This window comes from Molossus molossus, unplaced genomic scaffold, assembly GCF_014108415.1.
Source record: "Molossus molossus isolate mMolMol1 unplaced genomic scaffold, mMolMol1.p scaffold_m16_p_13, whole genome shotgun sequence".
Lineage (NCBI taxonomy): Eukaryota > Metazoa > Chordata > Mammalia > Chiroptera > Molossidae > Molossus > Molossus molossus.
This window is the reverse complement of record NW_023425348.1, coordinates 71,570,417-71,587,866: the sequence shown is the minus strand read 5'-3', so window position 1 is coordinate 71,587,866 and position 17,450 is coordinate 71,570,417. Positions and strand designations below refer to the sequence as shown.

General features: G+C 34.9%; 1 protein-coding gene across 1 annotated transcript in view; it reads left to right on the top strand.

Annotated features, from left to right (window-relative positions):
* CCDC73 (coiled-coil domain containing 73) overlaps nucleotides 1–17,450 on the top strand; it is a 96,278-nt gene that overhangs the window by 75,000 nt on the left and 3,828 nt on the right. The window contains exons 12-16 of the mRNA XM_036258588.1: nucleotides 5,871–5,981; nucleotides 9,643–9,774; nucleotides 11,091–11,274; nucleotides 12,151–13,620; nucleotides 16,096–16,229. Of these exons, the coding sequence (XP_036114481.1) occupies nucleotides 5,871–5,981; nucleotides 9,643–9,774; nucleotides 11,091–11,274; nucleotides 12,151–13,620; nucleotides 16,096–16,229 (2,031 nt within the window). The remainder of the gene's footprint in view (nucleotides 1–5,870; nucleotides 5,982–9,642; nucleotides 9,775–11,090; nucleotides 11,275–12,150; nucleotides 13,621–16,095; nucleotides 16,230–17,450) is intronic.

The following is a 17,450-nucleotide window of genomic DNA, read 5'->3' as shown; positions in this document are numbered from 1 at the left end:
TTTTTTTCTTGCATTTCTAGTGGAGGGCTATGCGTTTCCTCTCGTGAAGCTACGTGAAAGAGTCTTTAGGAAAATCACTTGTAAAGATTGGGGTACAAGAAAGGCAGGGCAGACTGCCATCTTGTTTCTTAGATGAATGCTTGTGATGCTGTAGAAACCTGAATGTTCACTCTGGTGTTGCCAGTAGAATAGAATGTGATTCAGTTAATGTGGAAGGACTTGACATGTTTCTTGAGGTTTGGATAGGGACTAATGATCAGCTTTGGTCTAGAAATGTCAAGGAAGAAAGTTTTTGGAGTAATCTGTGCCAGTGGGGCTTGAAGTGTATTATGCATGTCCCAGTACTGTATGCACCTGGAAGGACACAGAAGAGAGAACTTTGGTTACCTTGGCTCCACAGGAAGAGCCATGAAGGTTAGTGGAAGGGCGGGAACTGCCCTGTGTTCTACTGGGCCAAGAGATGGGATGTCCAATTCAAGAGAAGGAGCTGAAGACATGTTCATATTGGGTCATATTGGTGGGGAGAGGCCTGTATTCTACTGATGCCCTATACCCCTGGAGGAGGCCCAGGTACAGCAGGGAGGGTCTGAGTCAAGTGCATATACCCCGCAGCATCCTCTGTCCCAGGCTGGCAGTACCTTGGCACATTAGGTAGGTGCCTTGGCAGGGAGTGAGTTCCCAGTCCTAATATGAGGTGCATCTCTTCCTTGCAGTATCTTAAATACTCTAAACGCTTCTCTCTTTAACTAGCACAATTATTACCTGAGCCTTAATAGTGTATAGAGAAACTAGATTTCATATGGTAAAATTTCAAACAAAGTGTTGGCAGGAACAGGATAGAATGTCAGCTTTTTATTTGGATAAGTAAGGACATTAAAAAACAAAAACAATACCATCTATCATCATTTTCATTTTATAAAAGAACATTTTAACATTAAAACTGTATTAAGGATATAATCTCAGGAAAAAGGACCGTCAGTTACAAGAAAAGACACTTGATGCCCTTATATTGACATTTTTGCCATGGACTAGTGAAATTTTGTCATGGATCAGTGCTTGTTTGCAGACTGGTGCTGGAGAACCACTGATATATAGTATAACAAAATATTAACGTAGAACTGTTGCTGAGGATTATGCTGCATGGATATCTCAAGTGTTTTCTCGAGCATTCTAATTCCAGCTGTATTAAAAGGGACCATTACTCTTCGTAATGGCCTGCTGTTTTTCAGTGCTCTGCAGTCATGCTGTCATCTGTCTTATTTTTTTATTGTACCATTTGGAGCATAAAGAACTAAATTCTTATGATGGAGAATATTTTCTGCTATGATTTAATTATAGTTTAGTCCACATGTAAGTATAGTTATACTGCTAAGTGTTAACAAGAATAATTTACTTAATTTGCTCCTACAGTCATAGTACTAACCAGGATAATTTACTCAGTTTTTTGTATATTAAAACCAGCAACAGATGGTTTTATTTTGGCTTTCCACAATATCCATTTTTTTTTTTTCAGCTAGGGTTTTAGATTGCTAATCCAAGTGCAAATAATACCAAATAATTTCCTGATAGAGTATACATTGCATGAGAACAGAACATTTTCACTAACAGCATTAGAGCCTAAAGAGTATTTGGCACATAGTAGGAGCTCATTAAATTTTATTAAATTAATGAATGGTTAACAATAAATTAATTCAGGCTCTTTGCAAGTTCAGATTTTTCCAGGTTAGGGCTTCTAGTTAAACATATTGAATTGAACCCACACATTCACTTCTATTTCCTTCTGAAACTGCAATAAAATGACAACAGTAAATCCACAAGGACAAGAAAATAGGGAGAGGAAACAATAAAAATAGAATTTTAAAAAGAAAACAAAAAAAGGGGAGGGGGTACCAGATGGAAAATTAGTTATGTGCTTAGTAAGTGAGAGAAAGTAGAAACCCAAATCAAAGATGCAGAAATGGCCAGAAAGTGCATGTGCCTCTCTCCCTCCCAATTGCAACTGAAGCCCAAAACGAGGTCTTTGTAAGAAGCTCTTGCACCTTCTTTTCTCTTCCCTGCCCTCACAAATAAGTACTGCAGGTCTCCCACTTGGAAGAAGATTGGAGGTATATATTGGAAGTTGGAGAGACAACTGAGATTGGAGAGATCCAGTGGTGTGCTGGAGACAGCTTTACCAGGGAGAGCTCGTTGTTAGAGCTGTTGTGGTGGGAATATTTAACACTAATGAAATTGGCAAGTGATGCAAGTCAGGGTTTTTTTGTTGTTTTTAGTTTCAATTTATTAGCTTACTACTAACAGTATTACATCGAAAACAGGGTAGAAAGACAAAATACTGAATTCTCAGACCTCCCAGCCTGGTTTCTCTTTACCGGGTAGCTAGTCTTATAACTTCAGGCAGCAGAATGGAAGATTCATTTCTGGGGAACTAACTTGCTCATGAAAAAGACTATTGCTGCCGCAGTTAAGCTCTTGCAGTGAAATAGCTCAGCCAGATCAACCTGCAGTGAAGCCCACCATTTGACAAATTTTTAACCAGATTTTTAATACTTTATTCCTTAAATATGAATAGGCAGTTAAGGATCATTGGACATTGGGAGAAAGTCTCCAAAGTGAAAAACAGACAAAACAAACAGGGTAATGAAAAACACTTGGAGAAAATAATAAAAAAGAAAAAGAAAAATACTTGGAGAAACTAAGAAAATATATCCATATAAGAGAACTATATTTATTAATCTACAAAACAAGAATTAGGAGTCTATGAAAAAGAAACATTTATAGAATAAAAGAGAACCCTTAAATATATTAGCAGACATAAAATGGAAAGGTTGGAATATAATATTGAAATAGTCTTCCAGAAAGTAGAACCAAAAGACAGATGGAAAATAGAGAAAGAAAACAGGGACTCGGTCTAATAGAGATCTGGTGAGTTTTAGAACAGAGAAAGTGGGAGGAGAGGAAATGACCAAAGAAATAATACAAGAAAGTAACCCAGAACTGAAGAATTTTTGCCCAACACCAATGCATATCATTATGAAATTTCATACTGCACATAAAGAGAAAAGTCTAAAAACTATAAAGGGAAAAAAATGGGTTGCATACTAAAGATTCAGAATGAGAGTGGCAACATAATGACTTCAGACTTCTCCATGACAATGCTGGAAGGGAGAAGATAATAGAACCAGGCCTTCAGAGGTTGAGGAGAAATTAATTTCCAAAACAGAAGTAAATCATATTCAACAAAATGAATTTTAAGTATTAGTCAAATAAAGATATTTTCAGACATAGAGTCTTAAAAATGTACTATTTATGATCCCAAATAATAGAAAGTTTGCTTTACCAAGACAATGGAATAAACCAGGAAAGGAATCCATGAAATCTAGAAAACAGGAGACTCACCACAGAGGAGGAGAGAAGGAAATCCTCAGAAATAACCTGATCAGTGTAACAGACTGAAAGAGCAATATGTCCAAATTGTAGTGGAAAGTTGGAATGTCTCAAAAAAATGGAAACTTAGAGAATACCTAATATATGCAGGTTTGTTTTTTTTTAAGATGGGGCTATGGGTGGAGACAGGAAATGACTAACATATCTAATACACTTTTAAGAACACAATGCTCTTGATCATTTATTATTACTAAGATAGAGACTTTGGTATATTCTTTCATATCTCCTCTAAACTTTGATTTGTATATATCTGAAATAGTGTTAGCAATATAGATACTATAAAATATTTGTCAGAATATTAAAGTACTGCCCTGGTCGGTTTGGCTCAGTGGTTAGAGCATTGGCCTGTGGCCCAGAGACCCGGGTTTGGTTCCCGCTAAGGGCATGTACTTTGGTTGCAGTTTGTCCCCAGCCCTGGTTGGGTTTGTGTGGATGGCAGCTGCTTGATGTGTCCTTTTCACATCCATGTTTCTCTCTGCTTCTCTCTCTCTCCCCCTCCCTCCCACTTTATCTGACCAAAAAATGGAAAGGTGTCCTTGGGTGAGGATAAAAAATAATAATAAAGTACTAAGTACCCATGAAATATACACCATTGTAAATATTTAGAAATTGCCCTATTATGATGTGTACCTATAAATTAAGAAGAAAACATGACTTCTATAAAAATATTTACATTAGCATGGCCAGTATGGCTCAGTGGTTGGGTGTTGACCCATATACCAAGAGGTGACTGGCTTGATTCCTGGTTGGGGCACATGCCCAGGTTGTGGGCCTGATCTCCAGTGGGGGGCATGCAGGAGGCGGCCAATTGATGTTCTCGTTCATCAGTATTTCTATCTCTCTCTCCCTCTCCCTTCCTCTCTCTCTAAAATCAATAAAGAAAAAAAATTTTTTTTTAAATTTACATTATCCTAAAGTAGAGGCATCCAAAATAGGTATTCATTGAGTGCTCTCAAAGTGCATAGCTCTTTATGAGCTAGAGGAGAATCTTCACGTTAAAATCATAAAATGCTCTTCATTGGATGTTCCCATAATTTGCATAATTATGTCTGCATATCGACATTTTAGATATAATTGAAAATTCTTTATATAGATGGAACACTATGAAGCCTTTAAAATGAGAGAGATCTATATATAATGACATGCAAAAGTAAACGACATTATTCATTTTTTAAAAAGATTGCAGAACAACATGGTATGTATGGTATTGTCTTATCTGTATTTTAAAAAAATGTATTCTATATTCTTTATGCTTATAGACAATTTATGGGAGGGTACACAGGAAACTGCTAAAGTGGTTACCTCTGGCCCTGGCCTGTTTGGCTCAGCGGTTAGAGCGTCGGCCTGCGATCCAGAGAGACCCAGGTTCGGTTCCCACTAAGGGCATGTACCTCGGTTGCAGTTTGTCCCTAGCCCTGGTTGGTCGTGCCCTGGTTGGTCATGCGGGTGGCAGCCACTCGATGTGTACCTTTCACGTCGATGTTTCTCTCCCCCCCCCCCCAATTAAAAGAAAGAAAGAAAGAGAAAGAAAGAGAGGGAGGGAGGGAGGAAGGAAGGAAGGAAGGAAGGAAGGAAGGAAGGAAGGAAGGAAGGAAGGAAGGAAGGAAGGAAGGAAGATAGAGGAAAACTTCACCTTTTCTTTCCTTTGTGTAGCTGGAAATGTTTATCCTGAATGTACATAGCTTTAATAATGATGAACAAATGAACTTAAAAATTCCAGATGTATTATACATGTAGAGTTCTTACTATTCGTCTTTTTACTGAGGTTCACTTGGGTTATCAGCAGACATTAGAGAAACCTAATAATATTGGTGACACTGATGTTAATAGCTTTAAAGCCCATGTCTTAGAAAATACTTAGGAGTGGTTTTACTCTTTAAAGGTTTTTTTGAGGGAGAGAGGGTAGTGTGATGGTGTTTATATTATGTTAATTTATGAAGTAATAAGTTAATATAATAAATGCTGAAGCTCTAAAAATGTGTTAATTTGAAATTTAAAATTAAAATTGTATTTAAGGTTTTTCTAGCCAGTTAATTTCTAAAATAAACAGATATGGAAAAGTGTTTTGTGGTAGTTAAAATATTTTAGTAGGGTTATGCTGGATTATGCTACATTTCATATTTTTCAATGCTGTACTTTATATTACTTTTTCAGTACATTAAAACTTATGCAGTGAAACTGAATAATGGCAATGTTTTTATACCCTTTTATAGCCATTTCTTTTTCATAACCTCCCCCTATTTCCTGTTAACTAAACTATAAGCACCTTTCTGTTAATTTATGAAAATTATTGTTGAGATAGCACATTATCACTGATCTGTATGGCACTTTCAGCATGTTAGAAGCAAAAGTCCAAGCAACATAAAACACATCAAAATTCATTAATGTGGTATTGATTATTTTTTGGATAATTAATTTTATTGCAGACCCTTGAAAGAGATAATGAGCTGCAAAGGGGGAAGGTAAAAGAAAATGAAGTAAAGTTCCTTAATCTTCAAAATGAGCATGAGAAAGCACTGAGAACTTGGAAAAAGCATGTATGTTTATTAAATATTAAAATATTTGGAATAGTTGTCGACATTTAAAATAACTGTTAAATAAATGCTAAGGAAATATTGCAAAAATAATATAGGAATAAAGTCAGCCATATTTTCTTCTTGGAAGTGAATGCTTTATAAAAGCTAAATTTAATAAAATTTCCTGTAATACTTTTATGCACGAAAAACCGTGTGTGTGTGTGTGTGTGTGTGTGTGTGTAATTTGAATGACTTCCCATATGTGACAAAGAAAAATTAATTTAACTTTTCATAAAACCATTGCTAGTATTGTAGTAAATGATTAAAATAAAGAATTATATAGGTATTATTGCTGGCTGATCTTTTTAGCTTTCCTCAGCAGTTTTGTTGAAATGTATTAAAGCTATGTTTAGAACATTTATACAGTAGTTGAGTTCTATAGTGTTAACATTTCATCATAAGAATTGATGTTACAAACTTGGCTATTTTCTTAAACCACATCTGTTTGATACTAAATTTTAATTTTAGTGAAGTAGATAATAAAAGTGTAAAATGATGTAAAAGTGAAATACATAAAGGTTCACTTTAAAAATTGGTGAACCCCAAAATTGATTCTTCTGTTTTAATATATATTTTCATTGCCTTTCAATTATTTTATAAGAATTGACACAATAGAAAGTCACTATGAGTTTATAAAATCTATATTTTGGGAGAGTAAGATTATATTTTAGACTATTATACTAATTATACTATATTCTAATACCATACTAATATATTTTATACTAATATACTATATATCTAAATGCCAACTTGATAAAGTTTACTGTAGATGATTTTGTTTAAGTTATTATATAAGTGCTTAATTTTGCAGCTAACATATTCTCTTAATCTGTATTTGAGAGATCTTCATAATTTGATAAGCTTTCCCTAAATCTCAAAAAATATTTGGTCATTCATTGTATCAGAATGCTAAAAAATCCTCAATAATCTCTAATAAAGTTTATCATTAGGAACCAAGCATAGTAATAATATTTATTCATTGTGGCTCCTGCTAATCCACATTGTGTCCTGACACTTGCTTCATATTCCTAATGTGTAAAAGACCATGGAAATGGTAATCAGGATAAGGAAAAACTATAAAGTGAAAATAGAATATAGACTTAAATGTGCCAACCATGCATGCGAAAAAAAATTAGTTGAGCTGAGAAAATTAAACATTTATTTTTCTTGATGAGACCACAACCATACCTCTCCCTCGAGAAAAAAATCAATTGAATTAAAAATAAACATTCAGATTCACTGGTGAGGTCTCAATCTATAAATTTGGATAAAACTGGTTTTATTTTAGGATTTTTACCTTCTACAGTTATTTCACTTTTATATGCTTTAGTACTAAACAGCAAATAGATAAAATTTTAAAGCTGCTTTGGTTTTATAGTTTTCTTGAATGGAAGGTCAGCTCTGCTCTTTAATTGTATTTCTGTGTAAGTTTTTTCACTATTCTTGAGTGTATTGCCACTGACATTGGATCAAGTTAGGTTAAAAAAACAAAAAGATACAAAAATAATATGGAATCATATAAAATGTTTTGTAAAAAAAAAAGTGAAAGAAAATACAAATGAAATAGAGAACAGTTAGATTATTTATTTAAAATTATATATTTAAAATTCATTGAAATATAAAGATCAGTGTGACATGTATTTTTCATTTGACAAGATTTATGGGTAGCCAGTGGATAAGTATAGACAAAAAGACAGTACATGATGTTCAGAAATTATTAAAGGAAGGGGGAGGCCACAAAAGGAATCAAAATCACAGCATTTGTTGAGCATCTATTATCTTTTAGGCACTATACTAACTAGGTACTGGATTGTCAAAGATGCCTGATCAGAACAGTGAGAAAGGGGGGAGGAGGAGAGAGTAGTGCCATGAAAGTGAAGAAGAGAGACCGGTTCAAGAATGGTCAGTGGTTAGAGCATTGGCCCATGGGCCAAAGAGTCATGGGTTTGATTATGGCCAAGGGCACATACCTTGGTTGTGGTTCATCCCCAGCCCTGGTCGGGGCCATGCAGGAGGCAACCAATCAATGTGTCCCTCTCACATCGATGTTTCTCTCTGCCCCCCCTGCCCCAACTCTATCTAGAGATAAATGGAAACAATATCCTCAGGTGAGGATTAAAAAAAAAGAATTGAGACAGAGAATTGGGTCAATAAGAAGAAAATTAGGACTGTGAGAAGAGCATATTTGTGGGCTGAGGAGAACATGCTGGCATAGCAGGACAAATGAGGCAGGAGAGAAGACATCATTGCTAAAGCTAGGCACTGTGAGAACTGGGACAGGGTGTGATGAAGGACACATGGAGAGTTGAACCTGTCAACTTGCAGAGGTAGATCGAAAGATGATTAAAAACATAAAAATGAAGGGAAAAGAATAGGTGAGCTCATGTCTGTTAGGCTCTATAACAAATATCATATGCATTTGTGGAATTTTTGGTAGTTTAAAATAGTTCAAGAGAAACTTTTATAATCTTTCATGAGAAAAGGGTATTTATCTCCTCAATGAAACTTTATTTCATATTTGAGGTCCCCATGAAAGAATATTCCCCCAAGAAAAAGGTTATGAAAGTTTATAACCAGTCAAAGCCCGTTTATAGATGTAAATATTAGGCTGAAGAGTCAGTTCTATTGTACTACTTAGTACTCAGTACTTTTCATGTAGTTGAATTAAAATCTGTGTATCTGCCCTGGCCGGTTTGGCTCAGCGGTTGGAGCGTCCACCTGCGGTCCGGAGAGACCCGGGTTCGGTTCCCGCTAAGGGCATGTACCTCGGTTGCAGTTTGTCCCCGGCCCTGGTTGGTCGTGCGGGTGGCAGCCACTCGATGTGTCCCTTTCACGTCGATGTTTCCCTCTCTCTCTCTTCCTCTCTCTCCCTCCCACTCTATCTGTACAAAAAATGGAAAAATGTCCTCGGATGAGGATTAAAAAATAAATAAATAAATAAATAAAAGAATTATCCTTTTTGTAAAAAAAAAAAAAGATCTGTGTATCTAATATGCAACAAGAAAATAAAAATTTTAAAAAGCAATGAAGGCCTGGCCTGTGTGGCTCAGTGGATTGAGCAGTGAGTGTCCCAGGGACTGAGACGTCCCAGTTCAATTCCCAGTCAAGGCATATGCAGGAGGCAGCCAATCGATGTTTCTCTCTCACATCGATGTTTCTATCTCTCTCGCCCTTCCCCTCTCTCTAAAATCAATAAAAACATATTTTTAAAAAAGCAATGAAAGTATAACTTTTATAGAATTTTTAGGATTAATAGTAAGTTTTCATTTGTAACTAGAGGTGGTTTAATGTAGCAGTGAAGAACACAACCCCTAGATTTAGCTTTGGATTTGAATCCTACCACTTTATAGCCACCTGATCTTTGGCACATTATTTAATTTAATGTCTGCAAGCTTCACATTTCTCACCTATAAACTGGGGATTGAAAATGCCTCCTAGGATTTTTTTTTTTTTTTTTTAGTATGAAATTGATAATATTAAGTGCTCAGTGCAATTCAATAAATGATAATATTAGTAACTACTTTGGGAGTTTTCATTTTTTATTATTTCCCAAAACTTGTGTTAATATTTTCATACAAAACCCATTTTTATATGTGCTCATTTTGACTACATTTTATATTAGGTTGAAGAACTTAATGGAGAAATTAATGAGATTAAAAATGAGTTATCATCACTTAAAGAAACTCATATTAAGTTACAAGAACATTACAATGAATTATGTGATCAGAAGTTTGAGGAAGACAGGAAGTTCCAGGTAACATTCAAGTATTTTGGGGTACAAACTGTTAAATAAAGTAGGGCAAGGGTTCCCTTTTCTCCATATCCTTGCCAATATGTTGTTTGTTGACTTTTTGATAATAGCTACTCTGACTGTTGGTATCTCACTGCTGTTTTGATTTGCATTTCCCTGATGATTAATGGTGTTGAGCATCTTTTCATGTCTATTGGCCGCCTGTCTGCTCTGGAGAAATATTTATGTATGTCTTCTGCCCATTTTTAATCCAATTGTTTATTATTATTGAGTTCCTTATGTCTTGAATATCAACCCTTATTACATATATCATTCATGAATATATTCTTCGGTTTAGGGTTTGTTTTGTTTTGTTCATGTTTTCCTTTACAGCTTTTTTTAGTTTGATAAAGTCCCATTTGTTTATTTTTGCTTTTGTTTCCCTTGCTCCAAGGGACATATCCAAAAAGATATTACTAAGACTTATATCAGATTGTTTACTACCTTTTTTCTAGAAGTTTTATGTCTTACATTTAAGTCTTTCATTGGTCAGCTCATTATTCACCTTGTCTGAAACCCTTCCATGACTTCTCATTGTCTTCCTGGTAGTTGGAACTCCTTAGTGAGCTGTATTAGGTAATGACCTTGGCCTAGCTTGCCTCAAGCCTTATTTTTCTGTTCTTCTCCTAGCATGTAGTTCTAGCTAAAGCAAACCACAAGCAGTTCTATAAAGAATATAATCTTGCTTGCTTTTAAGCACCTGTACATGCCATTTGTTCTCTCTAGAAGTGCCCACTTATCCCTGTCTATATTCAAGTTGCCTGTTACTTCTTATTCTGTCTTCCCCCTTGGACTGATACATTTTTGAGGATAGGGACTGTATTTTTTTTTTGGTCATTGTACCTCAAAGCTTAGTGCAGTGTTCCCATGTATTGTGTGCTTAGTATACAGGGGGAATAAAAGGATGTTGAACTGATTCACTCTTTTAAAGGTACATAAAAAGGCAAGACTATGCCAGCACAACTACCTTGCTTTTAATAATGATTCTATTATTCCATATAATGTATGGTATTATATAATAATGGGGAATGAATATTTGAAAATATCTAAAGGTCTCTATTTTGCTTAAATATGATAGATTATATATAGAGAGAATAAACTTAAAGTGATCTAATTATAAATAGTATTAAATTTAATTAAAAAGTCATTTGGCTTTCAAATAGAAATTGCTGAATGGTTAAATTGAAACAGATTCCATTTTTATCAGCACAATCAGTTTAAATGTTTTATACTTTTTAATCTGTTTTTACATTAAAGGAATCTTTTCCATTTTACACTAGAACCTTCCAGAAGTAAATACTGAAAACAGTGAAATGTCAATGGAAATATCACAAAACATAGAGAAATATAATTCTGGGCAAGAAATAAGGGAAGAAAATACTGTGAGTTTCTATTTAGATACTGAATATCAAGAAAAGGAGGAAAAGAAAGAAGATCCACTTACAGAAGAAATCATTATAGAAGGTAACTAAGGTTATATTGTTATTTTCTAATTTGTATATTGAGCTTGTAAAGGAATATCAATTACAGCCTTTGCTTTGAGGATCTTATAGTGTAGTTGGAGAAATCTTTATTTGTATAAATCTTAACAAAAGAGCTATTCTTAACAGTTACTATTTGGGGTGGGGGAGCACATTTCTGCCTTCCCTTCTCATTACTTCTTTGCTTTTTGCACTTTGGTTTCTGCCTTCACTGCTTTGCTGAGAATGTCCTAATGGGCTACCAATAACCTTCTGATGTAGATCATGTTTCTTCATTCAGATAACCTTTCTATAACCATTAAAATAATTTACAAATTCGTCCAGCTTGAAAAAGAATTGTTTAAAGACAGTACTGATTGTTTGAAGGTGTTCAAAACTAGGCTGAACAACCACTTGGTGGAGATGTTGTAGAGAGAATGATTGGACTGAAAAAGCCCTACAAGCCCTGAACTGTATATTCCAGATTATTGTGACTCTACTGAAATTTTAAAATCTATGGTTGGAACCTAGATGAATAAAATTAATGTCTTAAGTAGCTATTCTATATACACTTGGCCAAAATATTCCAAAATTTAAAAATGTTTACATGGTAGTGAAAAGTGATGATAGTGTTAAAGAACCAGCTAGCTATTTCTAGATCTAAGTAGTAATAGAAATTAGAGTATTACCTGTTAGGATAAATTGACTTTTATCTAATGTTATGTGTTTATGTGGACTTGTACTGTATGCCCAAAAGGAAATAACAGGCTAAAAAAAAAAAACAACTTGTGATACCCTCAACCTCTCCTGTTTTCAACCAAAAATACTTTTACTTTTTTAGTGTATCATATAAAAATTTATTGTGTTCTCATCATGACAGATTTACAGCATATTGAAAAGATCTCCAAGAATGAAATTGATACTACTGTACCTCAAGACGAAAATCAAAGCAAAATCTCCCTAAGCAAAACCCTCTGCACAGAAAAAAAATTAATTAGTCAAGGACAAACCTTGAATATTACAGACTTTAGAAAAGCAGTTACTACAAAAATAAAAGACAAGGTGGGCCTGGAAAAAGACAATGGGTGTACAGAATTTAAATCACCAAATAATTCTTTTTTAGTGGCAGATATATCAATAGAAACAGAGAACATACACACAGAAAGAACTGAAGGATTCAATGTTCACTGTTCAGATTTACATCTGGAAGTTGAAAGTAACAGAACATCATTTAACAGTGTCTTAAATGAGATGGCTAACAGTACAAATCATAAAAAAGGTGTTTCTGAACAACAGTTCAGATTGCTTCCAGGGACTCAAGAAAATATCACAAAGAAGGAAATTACAAATAGTGACCAAACCAAAACAGATTTGGATTCATCTCTGGATGTAAAAAAGAATCCTGTTCAGTGTCAGAAATACAGTTTGCGTGAGTCAAGTAATGACAGCTTAGATGACAAACAGTGTGAAACAGAACAAATACAATTGTTAAATAAAAAAAATGAGTGCAGTACATTGCCATTTAAACAAACTTCAGAGAAACCTGAACGAACTATTCCCTGTGATGTTGCAATCAACCATCCCGGTTCATCTGCTGTTTTCAGTGATAATTTGAAAGTATTTCTTAAGAATTCAGATAAAAATGTGAATATTATACCTGTGTTGGCGAAACCCAACTCAAGCCCTGGGAAAAGAGCTGCATGTAAAAATCTGAATGACACACAAAACAGTCCATTTAAGAACTGTTTGGGATATTTAGAAAACAATGTGAACATTTCCCATCTTCAAGTTAACAATGAGAGTGTACATGCTTCACAAGCCAAAGACTTGAAAACTGCTGTTCACATGAAAACTTCCACAGAAGTACAGTTTTCCAACAAAGAGAGTCATGTGGATGAGAATCAGTTAACTGAAGCCACAAAAAATGACCTTTTCCTGTTTGTGGATGTTAATGAAAGACAGCATACATTGTTAAATAATACTGAGAAAACAGAGTCATTAAAAGACATCGTTTTAGGAAAAATTTACAGTGAAGGACAGCTAGAAGAATCATGTTCTTTTCACATAAAGCCATCTGGAGATTTAGTAAACATAAGTGGAAAGTCAGCCTTTGATCTTTCAACTTCAGATAAAAAAACTGAGAAAACTGCAGTATATGTGAATTTTTTAGACCCCAGTCCTCGGTCAAAAGTAAATCAAACTGAAAGTCAAACGGCGAGCACTTCAACTTCTGGCATTCCCTTGTTGCTGCACGAGAGACCAATAGGACCATCAGAAAACAAAAAGATTGTTTCAATGACACTTTGTAAAAATGTGGGTGTGGATGATGTCAGAAAGAGTATTGGGCCAGGTAAGAAAACCAGGTTTGTTTTCTTTTAAAATTTGTTATTTCTATTTAATATTCTTGGTAAAAGTTCTCCAGATTATGTTTAAAATGAAAACATATATTATTTATTTATTGCCTAAACTTAAAATACTCCATATATAGTAAAAGTAGTAAAGGTTTTACTTAAGTGAAAGATTTCTTTTCACCTAAATCTGAACCAGTATTATCAACATGTACTGAGGTACAATTGCATTTTGGAAATGAAAAAAAAAATCATCAATGAACTGAAAATAACAACCACCACAGGTCCAGGTGACTAATTTTAAATTAGGAACAGCTACCTAATCTGAGGTCTTTATTTTCTAGAGCAAATGCAGTAAATTGAGGTAAGGCTTCTTCCAGTGCACGTTTATCCCTTAAAAAACAAAAAACCACCACCAAAAAAAAAAATCACACTTCCTTCCCTCAGAACCACATTTTGTCACTTACCTCCCCCAATTATTCCCTTTCCTTCATTTTTCTATTTTATGTCCCTTCACCAGCACAAATCCAGCTCTTTTGTTTTACAATATTGAAGTATAACATGAATACATTTCAAATCATTGCTGTTTGTCACTGAAACACTTTAAATTGAACCCCTTAAAAATTATGTACCTATATTATTATTCAAATGCTTAATATTTCAGACAGTTCTGTTCTTTAAAACTACCAGATGAAGTTTTGCTTTAAAAATACACCACAATTTAATAAATAGAGGGAAAGCTAAATGGAAGAAAGATGTATGACTTAATATGGATGGGTATTGAAGCTGGGTAATGGTTACATTGAAATTCATACTCTATACTTTGGTGTACTTGAAATTTTTCATATTAAAAATATATCACAAATCTTGTATAGGTGCTGTATAAATGTAACTTGAAGATAACAATGAACAATAGTTTAAGAAATATGATCATGAGGGAAATGTTTACTTTGCCAATAGCAAAGTTGTTTAGGTTGTTGAAGACAGTCTTAGATTTTATTTTCATTGTTATTAAATCCTCACCCAAGGATATTTTCCCATTTATCTTCAGATAGAGTGGGAGGGAGAGGGAGAGAGCGAGAAACATCGATGTGAGAGAGATACATCAGTTGGTTGCCTCCTGCACAACCGCAACTGAGGTACATGCCCTTGACCAGAATCAAACCTGAGATTCTTTGGTCTGCAGGCTGACGCTGTAACTGCTGAGGCAAACTGGACAGGGCAAGATAGTCTTAGATTTTAAGGGACTTTACCTGTTTAACAATATGCATTTAGACCTATTAAAAGAAATGCTGATTGCCTAGCTGGTGTGGCCCAGTGGTTGAGCATTGACCCATACCAGGAGGTCTCGGCTCAATTCCCAGTCAGGACACATGCTCAGGTTATGGGCCTGATCCCCAGTGGGGGGTGTGCAGGAGGCAGCCAATCGATGTTCTCTCTCATCAGTGTTTGTCTCTCTCTCCCTCTCCCTCTCCCTTCCTCTCTCTCTAAAATCAATGAAGATAAAAAAGTTAAAATAAAAAAGAAATGCAGATTACAAGGAGAGCTTTGCCTGACCCTCAGACTTGCCAGGCTTCTTTTATTTTTATTTTAAAAATATTTTTTCTTTATTGATTTTAGAAAGAAAAAGGGAAAGGGAGGGAGAGAAACACTGATGAGAGAGAACATAGACTGGCTGCCTCCTGCATGCCCCCCACTGGGGATCGTGCCCACAACCTGGGCATGTGCCCTGACCGGGAATTGAACCAGCAACCTCTTGGTGCCTGGGTCGACGCTCAACCACTGAGCCACACCAGCCGGGCTTGCCAGGCTTCTTTTAAAAGAGAGTATTTTAAAGGGAAAGACAGAACTAAAAGCAAAATAAGTACTTCTTGCTTATCAAATGCTGTGGTTAGCCAAGTGCTATTAGTCAAGGATCTGGTCTAATGTTTACCATTTTCTCACAGGTCCTTCTAATTAAATCTCAATGATTATAAATAGTAAGAATGGAAGGGGGAGATGGCAAAGCACTCGAACTCATAAAAGATTCTCATAAATACCTTTTAACCTTCAAAGTAGACGTGCTTCTCTACATTACTTTTATCTATTTATTAAATATTAGACAGCCCTTTGTTGGGAATCTTACTATGGCCAATTTCTTTTCATCTGAATTGGTAAGATGTTCACTATATAAATGTTTACATGTACTGGCAATGTAGTTAACGGGGGAATAAGGATAACACTTTTTATAAGACATTTATACCATTTCACTCATTTTAATGTAGTACCAGGTTTTAGAAAGTAGCAGTAAAACTTTGTTTTCTGAAGTAAAATGACTAACGTAAGAGCAAAGTAGAAAAAGTTCTAAGTGAAAAGAAAATAGAAATTGTTACTTTTTAAATACAAAAGCATAGAATGAGAGAAAAACAAGTTCAGCCAGTAGGATGAGTGCCTGGAGAATAAAATTCAGTTGTTGCCATTTCCTCTTTGTCAAGCAGATACTACCAGCATTAACAGAGTTGCTGACACTTTGAATAACTCCACTATCCATCCAGATCCCAAGGGAGAGCCCAGTGAAGAGAGGAATGCAATTGCAAAGGCTTTTTATGATTCTTCTTTTCCCACAGAACATGTAAGTCAATTAAAAATATTGCCAAGCAGACCTTAGTGAGCTAATTCTACAGATATGTGTAGAACTGTATGCATCTGGATGCTTTAAGACCTAACTGATCTCCAAAATAATATCAAGAGGGCAGCATGGCACCATTTTTCACAATTAAGGTTGATGGAAAACAGCAGGAAAAAGTCACAGTGTATAAATCAAATAGATATAATCCAGCCTGTTTTGGGAAGGAGAGTGTGAGGTAGTGTATTATGTATTTCTATATTTTAGTCACTTAAATTTAGAAATAGTAGCATTTGAACATTTATTTAAACTTAAAATGTTCACTAGTTTGAGCATTTAAAATTTTATCATAATTAAAGATGCCTTACATAATCTAATCATAATAAATTCAGCTATTTTTAGTAGTTCTTAATGTAATTTACATTTTGGGAAACTGTTGTGAAGGAAATTTATTTTAAATTATTTCATTTAGAATACAGAATAGTGAAAGGACCAAATATCCATAAATATATGATATCAAGTATGAATGTAAATATTAAGCAAAGTATTTGTAGAGATTATATGGCTCCAGGAGTCCTTTTGTCATATGAAAAGCAACTAACTACAGCTGACAGATTTTTGGGTAAAATTTGTAAGTTTTTTTTATCTTAGTTTGCAAAACTTTAGTGCAAAAAAGGCTACAATGCTCAAAGTGAAAAAACAAAAACCCATACCAATTATAGGTATAACTTCTAAAAGATAACCTAAAAAGGTTAGGAAAGGTTATTTTAAAAAATGCATAGTGAGTCCTGGCCAGTTTGGCTCAGCGGTTAGAGTGTCGGCCTACTGTCCAGAGGGACCCGGGTTTGGTTTCCTCTAAGGGCGTGTACCTCAGTTGCAGTTTGTACCCGGCCCTGGCTGGTGGTGCGGGTGGCAGCCACTCGATGTGTCCCTTTCATGTCGATGTTTCTCTCTCTCTCTCTCCCCCCCCACTCTATCTGAACAAAAAAATGGAAAGTTACTATATTGTTTTAAATGTTAGAGATTCACATTAAGCAACTTTCTCTTTAGCACATATAAGATGAATTATAACACTAACAAAGTCTTAATATATAACAGCTTTTCACAATAAATTTCATTTTCCTTTTAAATATGAGACACCCCCACTGAGATAGTATAACTCCTTTTGGGAGGGTTCAAAGTAAAATCAGGACCCACCTTTTCATCATTGCATCAGCATAAATAGTT